Consider the following 19,152-nt stretch of genomic DNA (forward strand, 5'->3'; position numbering starts at 1 on the left):
CCCACCTGCCAGCACCCGGCCCGTATCCCTCCAAACCCTTCCTATTCATATACCTATCCAAATGCCTCTTAAATGTTGCAATTGTACCAACCTGCACCACATCCTCTGGCAGCTCATTCCATACATGTACCACCCTCTGCGTGAAAAAGTTGCCCCTTAGGTCTCTTTTATATCTTTCTCCTCTCACCCTAAACCTATGCCCTCTAGTTCTGGGTTCCAGGGAAAAGACTTTATCTATTTATCCTATCCATGCCCCTTATAATTTTGTGAACCTCTATAAGGTCACCCCTCAGCCTCTGATGCTCCAGGGAAAACAGCCCCAGCCTGTTCAGCCTCTCCCTATAACTCAACTCTTCCCACCCTGGCAACATCCTTGTAAACCTTTTCTGAACCCTTTCAAGTCTCACAACATCTTTCCGATAGGAAGGAGACCAGAATTGCACACAATATTCCAACAGTGGTCTAACCAATGTCCTGTACAGCCGCAACATGACTTCCCAACTCCTGTACTCAATACTCTGACCAATAAAGGAAAGCATACCAACCGCCGCCTTCACTATCCTATCTACCTGTGACTCCACTTTCAAGGAGCTATGAACCTGCACTCCAAGGTCTCTTTGTTCAGCAACACTCCCTAGGACCTTACCATTAAGTGTATAAGTCCTGCTAAGATTTGCTTTCCCAAAATGCAGCACCTTGCATTTATCTGAATTAAACTCCATCTGCCACTTCTCAGCCCATTGGCCCATCTGGTCAAGATCCTGTTGTAATCTGAGGTAACACTCTTCGCTGTCCACTATACCTCCAATTTTGGTGTTATCTGCAAACTTATTAACTATACCTCTTATGCTCACATCCAAATCATTTATATAAATTACAAAAAGTAGAGGTACCAGCACCGATCCTTGTGGCACTCCACTGGTCGCAGGCCTCCAGTCTGAAAAACAACCCTCCACCACCACCCTCTGTCTTCTACCTTTGAGCCAGTTCTGTATCCAAATGGCTAGTTCTCCCTTTATTCCATGAGATCTAACCTTGCTAATCAGTCTCCCATGGGGAACCTTGTCGAACGCCTTACTGAAGTCCATATAGATCACACCTACTGTTCTGCCCTCATCAATCTTCTTTGTTACTTCAAAAAACTCAATCAAGTTTGTGACACATGATTTCCCACGCAGAAAGCCATGTTGACTATCCCTAATCAGTCCTTGCCTTTCCAAATATATGTACATCCTGTCCCTCAGGATTCCCTCCAACAACATGCCCACCACTGAGGTCAGGCTCACCGGTCTTGAGTTCCCTGGTTTGTCTTTACCGCCCTTCTTAAACAGTGGTGCCATGTTTGCCAACCTCCAGTCGTCCGGTACCTCACCTGTGACTATCGATGATACAGATATCTCAGCAAGAGGCCCAGAATCACTTATCTAGCTTCCCACAGAGTTCTCTGGTACACCTGATCAGGTCCTGGGGATTTATCCAACTTTAATCGTTTCAAGACATCCAGCACTTCCTCCTCTGTGATCTGGACATTTTGCAAGATGTCACCATCTATTTCCCTACAGTCTACATCTTCCATATCCTTTTCCACAGTAAATACTGGTGCGACATATTCATTTAGTATCTCCCCCATTTTCTACGGCTCCACACAAAGGCCGCCTTGCTGATCTTTGCCCTATTCTCCCCCTAGTTACCCTGTTGTCCCTAATATATTTGTGAAAACCCTTTGGATTCTCCTTAATTCTATTTGCCAATGCTATCTCATGTCCCCTTTTTGCTCTCCTGATTTCCTTCTTAAGTATAGTCCTACTTTCTTTATACTCCTCTAAGGATTCACTCGATCTATCCTGTCTATACCTTACATATGCTTCCTTCTTTTTCTTAACCAAACCCTCAATTTCTTTAGTCATCCAGAACTCCCTATACCTACCAGCCTTCCCTTTCACCCTGACAGGAATATACTTTCTCTGGATTCTTGTTATCTCATTTCTGAAGGCTTCCCATTTTCCAGCTGTCCCTTTACCTGCGAACATCTGCCTCCAATCAGCTTTCGAAAGTTCTTGCCTAATACCGTCAAAATTGGCCTTTCTCCAGTTTAAACTTCAACTTTTAGATCTGGTCTATCCTTTTCCATCACGATTTTAAAACGAATAGCTAGGGCTCCTTAATGGCTCCAAAGTGCTCCCCCACTGACCCTTCAGTCACCTGCCCTGCCTTATTTCCCAAGAGTAGGTCAAGTTTTGCACCTTCTCTAGTAGGTACATCCACATACTGAGAGGCAACATATATCACCTTTGGGAATCTGTTGGTAGGGTGTTTAATGGTTCCATAATTGACGCCTTATCCTTCCTAAGAGGACTACTTTTTAATATGTGAATTAGCTGCTTGTTTAAGTATGACTGTATGAAACTCTGATTTTATTCTAAGTTAGCATTTGCCTTCTTTGCGTTTCAAGTAGGGTTGCAGAGTATCCATCAGAAATGGAATCCCACACTGATTATTCTTTATGAAGGGCAGGTGTAATGCTGTATCAGGGACAAGCCGCAGAGAGTTTTTAAAAAAAAATTCACTTGAGGCGTAGGCACCTCAGCATTTTGTTGCCCTTCAGAAGGTGGTGGGAAAGCTGCCCTTTTGAACCACTGCAGTCCACCTGCTGTAGGTAAACCAACAATTCTGTTACGGAATATCAGTGTAGCCTGGAATCTTCCTCATCTGTGTGACTCTGGGCTATATGCCCATTGAATTATTGGTGAGTTGGAGCTGAGGTGAGAATTGCATCATTTTATATCTTGGATCACAAGTTACAACAAAACAGCCAATGTGTTTATCGAATATATAAGAGGCATTTCAAATTGTGATATAACATGAATCTGGCACATAGTGTAATGGGATTGAAGAAGAGAGAATCCATTGGAACAGCTTTATTAAATTCTGTAGTCTGAATACATATTATGTGGATATAAAATGTCTTAGATACCACTGGCATATAAGATGTCTATAAGAATGTTGGCAGGGTTGGAGGGTTTGAGCTATAGGGAGAAGCTGAATAGGCTGGGGCCTGTATTCCTGATGAAGGGCTTTTGCCCGAAACGTCGATTTCGCTGCTCTTCTGATGCTGCTTGAGCTGCTGTGCTCTTCCAGCACCACTAATCCAGAATCTGGTTTCCAGCATCTGCAGTCATTGTTTTCACCTATTTTTTTCTGGAGCAATAGAGACTGAGGTGTGACCTTCTAGAATCGTGTAAATCATGAAGGTCGTGCATAGAGTGAATAGTCAAGGTCGTTTCCCCAGGGTAGGGGGGTCCAAAACTAGGTTTAAGGTCAGAGGGGAAAAATGTAAGAGGCAAATTTTTAACAGGCAGAAAACCTTTGGTTTGATTTATTGAAGTCACATGTACCTAATTACAATGAAATGTTTTGTTTTGAGAGCAGTTCAGGCAGATCATAAAGTGCTTTGACAGAGTGAGGCATGTAGGTTACACTGCACAGGAGGTACACAAAGCAAGATCAACATTATTTGAAGTTGGAGAGTCTATTCATCAGTCTGATGACGACAGAGAAGAAGCTGTTCTTGAACCTGTGTGTGTTCAAGCTTCTGTATCTTATGCCTGATGGAAGAGGTTGTCGGAGAGCATTATCAGGCTGGGAGGGATCTTTGATGTTGGCAGCCTTTCCACAGCTGAGCCGATGCTGTACCAAGCTGTTATGCACCCGAATGGAGTGGTGCATCTTTAGAAGTTGGTGAAAGTCCTTATGGACATGCCAGGTTTCCTAAGCCGCCTGAGGTAAAAGAGGCATTGTTGTGCCTCCCTGACCATCGTATCTACATGAGAAGTCTAGGACAGGCTGTCGGTTATTATCAATCCTGGGAACTTGACACTCTCAACCCATCAACTCTGTTGATGTAGATGGGGGCATGTCCTCCTTTCTTCCTGAAGTCAATGATCAGTTCTTTTGTTTTGCCGACACGGAGAGAGTGGTTATTATCATTGCACCAAGTCACCAAGCCCTCTATTTCCTTTATGTATTTGACTCATCATTGTTTGATGTCAGACCCTACTATGATTGTGTCATCAGCAAACTTGCAGATGGTGTTCATTCGGAATTTGGCTACACAGTCACTGATGTACAGGGAATACAATAGGGGGCTCAGAACGCATCCTTGGAGAGCTCCGGTTTTGAGGGTTATCATAGAGGAGGTGCAGTTTTCTATCTTCACTAATCACAGTCTGTGGATCATGAAGCTCAGGATCCAGTTGCAGAGGGTGGAGCTGAGACCTAGACCTCAGAGTTTTGAGATTAGTCTGGAGATCATTATGGCATTGAAGATGGAGCTGTGGTCGATGTGTAGGAGTCTGACGTAGGTGTCTTTATTTTTGTCCTGATGTTCTAGGGATGAGTGCAGGGCTAGGGAAATGGCATCTGCTGTGGACCTGTTTTGTTGGTAGGCAAATTGCTGGGGATTGAGGCAGGCTGAGAGGCTGGAGTTGATGTGGGCCATGACTAGCATCTCGAAGTACTTCATGATTAGGGACATCAGAGCCACTGCGCAGTAGTCATTAAGGCATGTTGCATGTGCTTTCTTTGGTGGTACATGTATGAAATGAGCTGACAGAGGAAGTGGTGGAAGCTGGTACAATTACAACATTTAAAAGGCATCTGGATTGGTATATGATTAGGAATGATTTAGTGGATATGTGCAAATGAAACTAGATTAATCTGGGAAATCTGGACAACGTGAACAAGTTAAGCCAAAAGTTCTGTTTCCATGCTGTATGTCTCTATGACTCTAAGACACTTGTACATTGGTCAGGGCGAATCAAATAGTTTCATCTGCATTATTCCAAATCTCTGGTCTATTTGAAGCAGAAAAAGATGTGTGTTCTTTGGCTGTACTTGCTGTAGCAAACAGTGGGGTATACACTAAATGACAATTGATATATCACCTGAAGTGTCATTGTATATTGATCATCATTAACTATTTAGTCTAATGCCTGAATATCATTGTTTGCCGGGGGTGGCATACATTTCAAGGCATGACTATCCACTGCAGCTAAATTTCAACCTCTTCCTCCTCTCACCCCCTTCAACTAGCCGGTTGTTATTCAGATCCTATTTGAAATGAATCCATCTCCAGCATACTTTGAGTGTGAAGTCCCTTGAGACAGGATGCCAACCTACAAAAGTACTATGGACAGAATTATCTGAAGTCTGATTTGGGTCTCAGGTAGAAACAGGACTGGCACGGGTAACAAGGACGGCATATGTGTGGAACAGAACCAGGATGAGATAAGAAGGAATGAAGGGAGCACGGGAAATTAAATGGAGAGAAATGGGGATGCGAATAGGAAAACTTATGCATCATCATTATTTGAGAGCAGGAGGAGAAATTGTTGGCTTGTACTGGGTGCCAAGTTGAATTGTCTTTTGCAATACAAGATGTGGGATGACTTGATTAGATTATCTACAGTGTGGAAACAGGCCCTTCAGCCCAACAAGTCCACACCAAAGCTCCGAAGAGCAACCCACTCAGACCCATTCCCCTACATTTACCCCTTCACCTAACACTACAGGCAATTTAGCATGGCCAATTCACCGAACCTGCACATCTTTGCTTTGGGAGGAAATCAGAGCACCCGGAGGAAATCCACGCAGACACCGGGAGAATGTGCAAGCTCCTCACAGACAGTTGCCCGAGGCAGGAATTAAACGCGGGTCCCTGGGGCTGTGAGCCTGCAGGGCTAACCACAGTGCCACCATGCCGCCCCTTTGAGTGGAGTAAAAAGAGGAATGTCAGTTGGAACTGGGTTGAGAAAAAGAGATAATTGGTACTTTGAATGGCATTGAAAAATGGTAAAAGAGGATTGGGTTGATTGAAGGGGGAAGATAAGGAAGTGTGAAGAAACTGAGGTCATGGGAGGGGATGAAGGAGAATTAGATTATTTAGTAAAGGGAGAAAGTAGAATGGCTTGGTGAATCACAAAGGAGGATAAGGTTGGAATTGGAAACCAAAGTCACATTCGACCGAGTGTGGCATTAAGGAGCTCTACCCAAACTGGGATCTCTTGGTATTAGGGGGCGACCCATCTGCTGTTGGATTCATACCTGGCACATAGGAAGATGGTTGTGTTAGCTGGAGATTAGTCATCTCAGCTCCAGGACATCTCTGCAGAAATTCATCAGGGTAGTGTCCGAAGCCCAACCAACTTCAGCTGCTTCATCAATGACATTTCCTCCACCATAAGGTCAGAAGTGGGGGTGTTCCCGATGATTGAACCATTCATGACTCCTCAGACACTGATCTCCGTTTCCCCGGCCCCCAACGCCTCATCTAAAAACTGCGAATCCTCAGACACTGAAGCAGTCGATGCTCAAACAAATGCAACAAAATCTGGATAATTGTCAGGCGATGGTGTCAAGATTAGAGAGGTGCTGGAAATGCACAGCAGGTCAGGCAGCATCCGAGGAGCAGGAAAATCGACGTTTCGGGAAGGAGCCTGACCTGCTGTGCATTTCCAGCACCACTCTAATTTTGACTCTAATCTCCAGCATTTGCAATCCTCACTTTTGCCTAATTGTCAGGCAATGACCATCTCCAGCAAGACCGTAATCTAATCACCACCCTTTGATATTTAGTGGTGCTACCATCACTGAATGCCCCATAACCCCTTGGGGTTACCAGTGACCAGAAACTCAACTGGACTCGCCACAGAAAGATAATGGCTAAAAGAGTAAGTCAGAGGCTAAGAATACTACAGTGATTAACTCAACTCCAGACTCCCAAAGGCTGTCTGTCACCTACAAGGCACAAGGAAGGAGTATGATGGAATATTCCTGGATGGGTGCAGCTTCAACAATGCTCAAGAACTTGACACCATCAAAGACAAAGTGGCCTCGTTGATTGGCACCACTGCGTTGAGAAAAGGAGATAAATGGTACTTTGAATGGCATTGAAAAATGGTAAAAGAGAATTGGGTTGATTGAATGGGGAAGATAAGGAAGTGTGCAGAAACTTCGTGGGCGGCACGGTGGCAAAGTGGTTAGCACTGCTGCCTCACAGCGCCTGAGACCCAGGTTCATTTCCCGCCTCAGGCGACTGACTATGTGGAGTTTGCACGTTCTCCCCGTGTCTGCGTGGGTTTCCTCCGGGTGCTCCGATTTCCTCCCACAGTCCAAAGATGTGCAGGTCAGGTGAATTGGCCATGCTAAATTGCCCGTAGTGTTACGTAAGGGGTAAATGAAGGGGCATGGGTGGGTTGCGCTTCAGCGGGTCGGTGTGGACTTGTTGGGCCGAAGGGCCTGTTTCCACGCTGTAATGTAATGTAATCTAATCTAATCACAGCCACAAGCGTCCACTTCCCCCACCACCGATGCTCTGCAGCAACAGTGTGTACTGCAGAAATTCACCAGAGATCCTTAGACAGCACCTTCAAAATCCACAATAACTTCTATCTAGAAGGACAAGGACAGCAGAAACATGGGAACACTGGGGAGCCTGCAAGTTCCCCTCCAGGCCACTCAACATCCTGACATGGAAATATATTGTCATTCTTCACTGTCACTGGATCAGAATCCTGGAATTCCCTCTCTGAGGGCAATGTCGGTCCACCCACCTAATCGAAGCAGCTGCTCGTCACCACCACCTCCAGGGCAACTAAGGATGGGCAATAAATTCTGGCATTCCAGCGATGGCCACATGCCACAAGTGATTTTTTTTTTTAAAAAGTGGCTTGTGGTAAATCTTGGAGAAGCAATTGCATTAGCTGGGCTTAAACTCACTCCAGAAAATACTGAATGGCATGACCCCAGTTTGATATTTCTGGCTGTCCTCAACAAAATACTTTTCAAGTGATTTCCATAATAACGAGAATGCTTAAAATGATCCCAAAGGTACCATTTAGGAGTACGAATTGAGCATTTCCTAATGGATTACCTCCTTGAAACACATTAGAGTTTCATTTCAAATTTGAAACCTTCTAATATTTTGATTTTTTTTTGTTTTCATCAACTCATGCTTATTTTTTCTTTCAAAGTGAAGACATATTTGGTTGGTATATATTTGATTTTAAGTAATTTGAGCATTACTGATAAAAGGCACATTTTGTCAATTTGTTATCTTGCACTCATCCGGATAATTCAAGAATACCAATGCAAGGGCAGAAATGGTATTTCTACTACATGAGAGGAAAATGCTGTTTGGCAAGTGGTCTGTTGTAGATTGATTGCCATAGTGAATGCAGAAATTAATGATTAACACTTAACTGCCAAGCATTGTTTAAATTTTAAACCAGGCAGATTTATTGTTCTGAGTTGAGTTGAAACAGGCACAGTGCATTTCGTCTTTAATTGGTACAATCTCCATGGCAATACCGCTACCAAACTGAACCCACTTACACCAATCAGCACTCTCCCCTTATACAATAGAAATGTTGGATTCCTATTGAATTGATATTAATACGGATTGTTCTGATGCATTCAAGGCAACAAGTTTCTCCAAAATGTCTTTTTTTTTGAGCAGTACTCAACTTCTGTACAATCGAGCAATAGGGCAAAGAACAGTACATCACAAGAACAGGCCTTTAGGTCCACTGTGTCTGTACCGGCCATGATGCTATTCTAAACTAATCACATCTGCCTGCACATTGTCTATATCCCTCTCTTCTCTGCCTGTTCATTATTTCTGTCTATATGCCTCTTAAACATGCCTTTCATATCTGCTTCTACCACCTCCCCCAGTAGTGTGTTCCAGGCGCCTACTACTGTCTGTCTAAAAAAAAGACTTTACTTGCTCATCTCCTTTAAACTTTCCCTCTCTCACTATCCTTCTGACTATCCACCTTATCCATGCCCCTCATAATTTTGTGTACTTCTATCAAATCAACCCTCAGCCTCTAACGCTTTCACAAAGGCAATCCAAGTTGTCCAGACTATACTTGTAGCTAATGCACTTCAATCCAGGCAAGATCCTGGTAAACCTCATCTGCACCCTCTCCAAAACCTCTACATCCTTCGTATAGTATAATGACCAGAACTGTGCACCGTACTTCAAGTGTGTCCTGACCAAAGTCTGACACAAGTGCAACGTATGATATGCCAGCTTTTATATTCAATGCCCTAACCAATGAAGGCAAGCATGCTTATGCCGCCTTTGCCACCTTATACAATTAGGAGAAAGTGAGGACTTGCAGATGCTGGAGATCAGAGCTGAAAATGTGTTGCTGGAAAAGCGCAGCAGGTCAGGCAGCATCCAAAGAGCAGGAGAATCGATGTTTCAGTCCTTCTTCAGGAATGAGGAAGGTGTGCCAAGCAGGCTTAGATAAAAGGTAGGGAGGAGGGGCGTTGAGAATGCGATAGGTGGAAGGAGGTTAAGGTGAGGGTGATAGGCCGGAGAGGGGGTGGGGGCAGAGAGGTCAGGAAGAAGATTGCAGATCAAGAAGGCGGTGCTGAGTACGAGGGTTGGGATTGAGATAAGGTGGGGGGAGGGGAAATGAGGAAGCTGGAGAAATCTGCATTCATCCCTTGTGGTGTTGGAGGGTTCCTAGGCGGAAGATGAGGCGGTCTTCCTCCAGACGTCGTGTTGCCATGGTCTGGCGATGGAGAAGGCCAAGGACCTGCATGTCCTTGGCGGAGTGGAAGGGGAGAAGCAATTGCTTCTCCAAGATTTACCACAAGCCACTTTTTTAAAAAAAAATCACTTGTGGCATGTGGCCATCACTGGAATGCCAGAATTTATTGCCCATCCTTAGTTGCCCTGGAGGTGGTGGTGATGAGCTGCTTCTTCGCTTAGGTGGGCGGACCGACATTGCCCTCAGAGAGGGAATTCCAGGATTCTGATCCAGTGACAGTGAAGAATGACAATATATTCCTCTTAAATTCCTCTTACAAACCCAATTTAACTGTTTGGGGGCAGTTTTGAAGCCGATCAGATATGACTGACGTGGCATAAATTGACTTTTGCATGGTGCCTTGTACCAAACATAAAGGATTATTTTCTCCTACACCATCCATTTCCCGTCTGAATATCTAACAGCTCACTATTGCTTCTGGGCATCAAACGAGAGTCGCATTACTTTGAACGTATATATCAATCACAGACACCTACTGGGTTCCATTTAAGGGCAAGTTTGAAGGAGACAAGTGAATCATAGCTCACATCTCGACTTTGTCCAACTTTGAATTTAATGTCCCTGTACATAAGTAACAAAAATGTTAACAAGTAAATAGAAACACAAATAAAATGTTCTTTATTGCAAGTGGCATAGAGTGTACAAGTAAGGAAGTCTTGCTGAAATTGTATGCTGTATTGGTGTTTGGATGCAGGGATGATGTTTTCCTTTATGGGGAAAATCTAATACTTAGTTCCGAGGGCTTCGTTTAAAAATGAGGATTTATTTAACACTGAGGTAAAGATGAGTTTCTTTCCTGAGAGGTTTGTTAAGCTTTGTTAATCTCCACCCTAGAGAGCAATGGATGCTTGATCATTGAATATATTCTAAGCTGAGTTAGATCAATCTTTGGTCAACAAGTGAGTGAAGGATTATAGAGGGCAGGTGGGAAAGTGGAGTTGAGGCCACAGTGAGATAATTTGCACTCTTATTGTATGCCAGACCAGGTAAGCAGCTGAGTGGTCCACTCCCACTCCTAATGATATAGCATCAGTTAATAACCGCTGAGCTAAAATGCCGGAAATGGCTTCAGCCATCTGGGTTAGGCTGAATCTTAGATGATGCATTTGTTTGAGGTCACAGAGGTACTCTGGGAAGCATTCAAACATCCTGTAATATTGCAGTAGAGAGAACATGTCTGACAATGGTCTTGCATGCCATAACAACAGCCTTTTTAAAAAGAAAATCTGAATTATTTAACCTTGAATGGGGGGGTAATGAGAAGAAACCAACCAATCTTCTGTTAAATGGAAAAGTCAACCCTGAGCACTCTTTCAACCTGATCGTACCTTATGAGACCCAGGTGCAAACTAGTAAAAAGTTAATTACTGCAGTCAGGCAGCTCCTGTCTCAGATTGCAAGTAATGCAGCAAAGAAACAAATGTATAAATTGTTCAGGGGTGTTAATCATATTTTGCTACAGAGCATAAGTCGACTATAGTTTGCATTTATCTGACACCTTTACCATAATGAAATGTCCCAATGCACTTCTCAGGAGCATTATAAAATAAGAAAAGGACCTCCATACCTACACTTGGCTCTTTGTGATGCCCCCTTCTGCCACTAATTCAAGGTGACGGCAAAGCCACACACAATGGCATCTATATTGGTTTGTCAACTGATCAGAGGAAGCCTTGTTGCCTGCCCTGAGCACTGTGAAGATCTGTGTAAGCAGGATGAAGGCTACATCCCAATTAATTCTGCTAATACCACACACAAAGCTGGAGACTGGAACCAATCTATTCTCAATGTCACATGGGAATTATTTCACGCATAACATGTTAGAATAAGTAGTTCCCATGCGTATAATGCACTTGAAGAGATCTGATCACAATATCTTTGCAAAAACAAATATGGCATTATGCTTAGTCCTTTGTTTTGCCACTGGCCTGGATAGATGTAAAGAAAGCTACATTTTGTTTTTTTTTTCTCTCTTGCTCTTTCTTCAAACCTTCCAGATCAAGCTTTCAATTGTGCCCAGGGTGATTTATGAACTGCTCTTTCATTTTTTTTGTTCTAGGGTGCCCTCACTGTAAGAATACTATCCCACATTTCACAACAGCCGCTGACCATTTTAAAGAAGAACGAAAGGTAATTTTACGGTTTAAGGGATTGGTCCCATCACTTAAACGTGGTGTAGAACAATTCACCTTTGAATTTGCACGCACTTGTGTAAGATACTCTTTCCCCACAACCCCTCCACCAATGGTTAAATGGACCAAATATGTAACTTGATACAAATGAACACCGTGCTCTGGCATTTTCCCACGTTGTAAAGCTGATTGTGATGGGGGTGGCAGTGAGTGCACACCACAATCGCTGTTTGTGACTCTTGATGTACAAGAGTGAAAGGCATATTTGTAGAAACATAGAAAATAGGAGCAAGAGTAGACCATTCAGTCCCACGAGGCTGCTCCACCATTCAATATTATCACGGCTGATAACCCAACGCAGTGCCCTGTTCCTGCTTTCTCCCCATACCCCTTAATATTCTTGCTCCCAATATCTGTACAAGCTGGAAAAAATGTACCAGATGAGGTCGGGGCAGTGAAATCTTACCACTTTTATCTGGACAGAAGTTGTAACATTATAACACCAAAGTGGGGGGGGAGTGGGACTAATGGGGTTACAGTTTGAAGAACCACAGCCAAGGTTTAGGACTGAATAACCTCTGTTTACTCTTAAACAATTTTTGGTCATTTGGTTAGAAGAATTCCCTGTGGGCTGCCAGTATCCTGAGGGGTGGAACCACCTGCAGTGAGGACCGATGTATTCAGCACAAGCCTCCTCAATCCTCCTTTGTCTCAGATGGGATGAAACCAACCTCATCCTGTTGGAACTTGGACCAAAGAGTCCGTTTTAGTTCTTGATTGTTGTGTAGTAATTCGCAATTCTGACTTGTGTGTGGCTGCAATTTTTTTTTTACACATTTTTATGATTCGGCAAAGTTAAAGGGAGTTAACTTGGCAGTAAGTTTGGGAGTAAGTAGACAAACTACCGTGCAGAGTAAAAAGGCTGTCAGCACAGCCAGAAACTTGCCTTCCCTTCTCTTCCATTTTATTTCCTTTTCCTCACCCCCTCACTGTCACACTATTTTCTTCCAGCTTGGAGATTGGAATATGAGAGAGTGCACTGGGCATCCAACGTGGTGCCCCCACCTTCCGCTATAAAAGGAGTTTGTGCTCATGATGCACTATAAAGCAAATTCCTGATCCTCAGTACAGGGGGAGCTCACAATCCAACTTTTGCCCATATGCAGAGAAGGCATCCCAAATGAACTCTTCACCATGATCACTTCTTACCTATGTCTTAATGCCCTCGTAGATACACCATTCAGTTCTGCAATCAGCAAGGGCATGCAGGTTTCTCTCTGCTTTTCCCATGTTCCATGACCTTTCCACATGGGAAATGATAAATAAATCCGCCCTCATAATAGAACAACAGCAACTGGAGCAGGAGAAGGCCATTTGGGTTTGCAAGCCTAATGTGATCAACCATTCAGTATGATCATGGCTGATCATGATCCAATCCATGTAATTGTTGGCTGTTGCTGTGTGGGTTGCACCCTTGCCTTGCATTTATGGGTTCAAGACTTACCCCAGGTATCTGGGCACACTGCTCAGGTTTGTACTGAGGGAGTACTGAATGATGGGAGGTGCCTCCTGGTAGATTTCTGCTCTCCGGTGGACATAGAAGGTTCCCTGGCACTAATTCAGGAAAAGTAGTGGAGTTCTTTGCAGTGTCCTGGCCAATCCGTATCACTAAAAGATCTAGCTAATAGTTATTTCAGTTTGTGGAACTATGTTGTGCACTAATTCGCTGCTGCATTTTCCTACATTATAAATGCGACTGCACTTCAAAACATGATTCATTGGCCTGAAGTTATGAAAATTGCTATATTACTGCAAACCTTTTCTTCCAGTATGAATTAAGTACTGGTGACAGAAGGTCATTCAGCCCAATTACAACCTATCGTTTAAAACAAACTTCAGTTTCCCAACCCTCCCAAATATGGCATGTCTTAAATAATTATGTTTGCACCCTTTAGGCTTTACATCTCTCCTCCAACTGCCCTCTCATCAGTTAGAAACTCTTTCAGTTCCTGCAACCATGCTCCCAGCCTGTTCCCTCTTTGCATTTAATGTATTTGGCTGTTGTATTCACTCCACTAAACTTTTTGCCTTTTCCCTACGCATATTTTAGGATACGTTTTTGCTGCTTACATTCCTTCTGATTAATTTGGCATCTGGTTTGGCTACATGTTTGTTGATTCAGATTTGTATGTGTCCAGTAACACATTCAGCATTAGCTCTTTAATTTCCCAATTATCCACTGACTGGACAGTGTTTCTCAACTATGAATGTCTTAAGACATGTTGCTTTATATCTTTAAAGTTAGCTGTTCAGAATTAAGAATCTGAATATTGATCTTCAGTCATTCACAATCCCAGGTAATATTGAACTTGAAACAAAACAGCAGTTGCTAGAAAAACACAGCAGGTTGAGCAGCATCTGTGGAGAGAAAGCAAAGCTAACAATTTGGGTCTAGTGACCCTTCTTCAGAACTCTTTGTTCGAAAGTAGGTTCACTGGTCCCAAAATGTTAACTCTGCTTTCTCTCTACAGACACTGCTAGATCTGCTGAGATTTTCTGGCAATTTCTGTTTTTGTTTCTGACTTCCGGCATCTGCAGTTCACTGGTTATTTTTGTTCATGCTGAACTTCAGTTACTCTGTGGTCTCTGTCCAACAGGAGAATCACAGCCTCCATGCTGTCTTTAATACAGGCTGCTTAATGTTGTCAACCTAGACATGGACGGAGGTTTAATTGATGCACTCATTTGGTCATATGTTGTTTACTAGCTCAAATTGCAAAGTACTTTGATCTTAGCAATTTATATTTGATTAAAACAAAAACAGAAAGTGCTGTAGAAACTCAGCAGGTCTCACAGCATTGGTAGAGAGAAAAACAGTCAACATTTCTATTCCAGTGACCCTGCATTGTTTGAATTCTCTTCTATTAATTAGTACATTTCTTTCAATGGCAAAGTCACATGAGGTACAGCCCACTTCTTATGATAGATGTTCTAAGTCTATATGATATCTCCTATTTTATCTTGATTGCCAGTTGTATTTTGTGCCTAATGGAAGAGGAGGGAAGAATAGTGACCTGCTTCATTATGCTCCCGAGGTGGGCACTGTGAAGACATTCCCTATCTACTTGATATGAATTAGGAGCAGAAGTAGGCCATTCAGCCCCTCTTTTTTTTTTTCAGTAAGACAATAGCCTCAACTCCACATTTCCTGATAATCTTTGACTCACTCATTAGTCAAGAATGTATCTACCTTCACCTTAAAAGAATTCCAATGACACTGCCTCCACTGCTATTTGGAGAATAAAGTTCAAAGACATATGATCCTTTGAGAGAAAAATATTCCTCCCCATAACCATCTCAAATGGACAGCCCTTATTTTCAAACTGTTTTCACTTTATTGCAGGCTCTTTTTTGCCTCCCCCAAGGGAAAATGTCCCAGTATCCAGCCTGTCAGGACCCTTAGAATCTTATGTTTCAATACAATTGTTTCTCATTATTCTAAACCCCAATGGATGCAGGTCCAGACTGTCTGACCTTTCCTAATATGACTCTTGCCGACCAAGGTATGTCAGATCCTTCTCTGAACTATTCCAATACGTTTACAACCTTCCTTAAATAAGGAGATCAAAACTGTACAAAGTACTCCTCACCAACACACAATGCAACTGGGGCAAAATATCCTTCCTTTTATATTTAATTCCCCTTTAATAAATGACAGCATTCCATTTTCTTTCTTGATTACTTGCTGAACCTGTATGCTAACTTCTTGTGACTTGTATAACAGCGCACTCAGATTCATTTGTACCTCAGAGTTCTACAATTCCCGCTTGTTTATTCTTGCCAAAGTGGAAAAGTTCACCTTTTACCACATTACACTCTATCTGCCAAACATTTACCCATTCATGTAACCTCCTTCACTTCCTTCCATGTTGGTAACCCATGAGTCTTAAGATGTACAAATGTTTCCCCCTCACCTACCCTGATGATCTGGGCGAGTTCATAAGCTCTGTTGGAAAAATGGTGGAAAAGTAGGACGCTTGGGAGCCCGTTGCTGGTTAGCTCATTTACTATGCACAGGGGTAATGATTCTATTGCACCACCCCACGTCATCAATTACAGAATGTAGAACATAGGAACAAGTGTGGACTGTGCAGCCCGGTGATCTTTTTCCACCATTTGACAGGATCGTTCTTGGGCTCATCTTAACACCATTTACGGATCTTGATTCTGTAATTGTTAATACAACAAAAAAATCTGAGCAGTCCCAGCTTTTCAGTAACCACCTAGTCACAGCAGTTTGGGCATGTTTGGGAGGGCTGTGGAAGGCTAAATAGAGCTCTGGACTTCTACACTTTGTGTGAAGATGTTCTTCCTGATTTCGTCCATGAGAAACTTGGCTCCGATTTTACGGTTCTGCCTCCTTGTTCAGAACCTACCCTACCCCATCTAGACCAAATAGTTCTTCATTCGGAGCCCGTATCAAATCCTGTAATCCTCTTCGACACCTCACTGAGCTCACCCCTTAATCTTCCATACTGCAGGGATTGTAAGCCGAGTCTATGTGACTTGACCTCATAATGTAACCCTTTTAGCAAATATCAACTCCCTCAGTGAGTTACAGAACTTGCAATTTTAAGAAGCTAAATCTCGGATCACCTAAATAGAAAATGATTTGGTGTGTCAGAGATGTGCTGTTGACCTACGCTTCTTCATAACCTTGCATTGCGGAGTACATATTGATCAGCAACTTGTGTTAATGGAACAAAACAATGCCTATCCCTGCACGTCTTGCAAACAGTGCCAAAAATCAATATACTTTATGCTGCTTTGTTCACTTTCCCTATTTTTCCCCAAATGACTGTCAATAACAATTCCATTAGGTCCATTTCGCTTTGCCAACAAACCAGTTATGTGAATAGGATCTTACACTAATAAAGGATCCACGTCATTTCACTCTGGCTAGAATGCACTGTCGGGCTGCGTTGATCTCTCGGCTAACCAAGGCAGTGAGTAGCTGAATATAAATGTTTCGGGGTGTCCCCACTTCCTGACCTGTGCTGAATTAGCTGATCTCAAATTAGATGTGGTCAGGGCAATGCAGTTGTCATCTGTGCCCGTAGGCCTTGAGAGGTTTTACCTCAGCGCAATTGTATCGACTACCTCCACGCACCTGCTGTAATTGAACCCAACCATTTCCAACCTGTCTGATCTTCAATCAAGCGTCTAACCATTTAGCCAATGCCCTACCCCACCAAACCCCTCACACCTTCACAATTTTATATTTCTATTCCTTTTTCATCCCATCTCATTGTTGACTACGTCCTCTCCAGCCTGAAATTGCTTCAGTGCTTTTCCCATGGTTTTCTTTTCCAGAATATTTTGACACTGCCCTCCTGCTCTGTAAATGCACATTGCTATCAATTTAATTGGGTTATCGTCCTGTGTGAATTCTGGTTTCCAACTTCGTTTTCACTGTTGGTTGTGCATCGCCAGTCATTCAATATTGATTTCCTACATTACAACAAACTTTAAAATGTACTTTGTTGGCTTCAGAGCATTGAGGGTGTACTGAGGTAGTGGATGGATCTGCGTAATTTCCCTCCAAGCTAACACTGTGCACCCTGGAGTTCACCTGCTGCACCTTGTTCATCACCCTTTCAGTCATCTGTAATTCAGACTCCATCTCCTCTTGCAGTTTCTCACCTATACGCATATACGAAGCTCAACTGGTTGCTTTTCCTAATTAAATATATGTGCATATTGATATACCTTTGAACCAAAGAAGGGGAAACTTCCCAGGCTTCCTGTCTGGCTCCTCATGGAATACGAACTTCCAGTTGTTGGGTGAGGGCAGTGGTATAGTCCTTGTGATCAAACAAGATTAGAGTGGTGCTGGAAAAGCACAGCAGGTCAGACAGTATCCGAGGAGCAGGAAAATCGATGTTTCGGGCAAAAGCCCTTCACCAGGAATGAGCTCATTTTCCTGCTTCTCGGATGCTGTCTGACCTGCTGCGCTTTTCCAGCACCACTCTAATCTTGACTTTGATCTCCAGCATCTGCAGTCTTCACTTTCACCCTGTGATTAAACAACCTAGTTTCACACACCGAGAGTAGGAAAGGTAACAAGAGGCACTTTTTGTTGCGGAGTTCTGACTTTCTCCATCAAAAAACCTGTGTTTTTAACAAAGCAAGGAGAAAAATGATTGGCAATATTTTTTAAGAAAACCGGGAGATGAAATGCATTCAAACTGCATTTGAATTTAATATGGTGCAATCTATCTCTTTGCAGTTACTCTGCTGCTCAATGTGCCTTCTCTGCAGACGTTTACCCAATGCAAATCAGTGGCTCCAGTCACCGCTAATCATTCTTTTTAAACTTCATTACATTAAAGCTGCACGTTGGTGACATATACAGACTAAATAATATGGTGCTTTCTGCAGGAAATATTTATTAATCGATCGTACCATCAAAAATGCACTCCAGAATGTTAGTTGGGCACTTAGTGATTTACTGTGCAAACAAATGTCAGCTAGATTTGAGATGTAGTGACAGCAGAATGATCAGAGTAATTACGCAGCTTGTTGGAATTTTCACCGTTTGCAGGTTAAAAGGGTGAATTTACCCCTTTTCTCTATTGTTGTCTCAAACTGCTTATCAGCAAATGGGTGATTGTCCACATTGCTGCCCAACGTTGACAGTTTGCATTCTACATCATTTGTGTTATACTTCTTTTCTCACACTCATTTTTACTCCTCCCCACCCCTATTAATTCTGTCTTCCAAGATCTCAGTAGATCTCAGTAGATCTCATGTTCATCACATGCCTGTGGAGTCAAACAGCTGAACAGTAAGGTTACTAGTTCAGTTTGGTCTGTACTGAGACCATTGATCACGTACTCTCCCATTGGGCTCAGAAAGTGGTTCTGAATCAGCCATGGTTTGCACTTTTGGGGACCATCCACTAACCTCTGTTGAGATTCAAGGGACAGATTCAAGATTGACGCTGCTATTCTCCCATAGTCTCCCATAGCGGGGGGTGGGGGGAGGTGAAGTTAATATTGTTACAAAGTATTTAAGGGTTTGTTTCAGAGGAGGTTTTTTTTCTTCTCTTCACTGCTGCTCCTTGTCCTCTTTTTTTTCCCAGTCTCCTGAATAAATGATTTTTTCAAGAATGCAGAATTACTTTGGCATAAGTTATCAAAATAACTAAATTTAATGTGAGATACGACATTCACAGTTGGGTACCAGTGAAACTGGTCGAAAACAATTTCCAGCAAGTGTTGCTAGATAGTGATCAGATTTGGTAACACCTCACCAATTATGTCACCAGGGACTCTCAACTTATTTCTCCTACCAGAGGTTAACTAACAGCATGTGTGGCAGGGACCAATTCTGAG

General features: G+C 42.9%; 1 protein-coding gene across 1 annotated transcript in view; it reads left to right on the forward strand.

The window, feature by feature from the left end:
- The window catches only part of pdia5 (protein disulfide isomerase family A, member 5), a 113,730-nt gene that overhangs the window by 86,499 nt on the left and 8,079 nt on the right, over positions 1-19,152 (forward strand). Inside the window, exon 15 of the mRNA XM_072579921.1 lies at positions 11,683-11,753. Coding sequence (XP_072436022.1) covers positions 11,683-11,753 — 71 coding nt within the window. The remainder of the gene's footprint in view (positions 1-11,682; positions 11,754-19,152) is intronic.

The sequence above is a fragment of the Chiloscyllium punctatum genome, chromosome 10, assembly GCF_047496795.1.
Source record: "Chiloscyllium punctatum isolate Juve2018m chromosome 10, sChiPun1.3, whole genome shotgun sequence".
Lineage (NCBI taxonomy): Eukaryota > Metazoa > Chordata > Chondrichthyes > Orectolobiformes > Hemiscylliidae > Chiloscyllium > Chiloscyllium punctatum.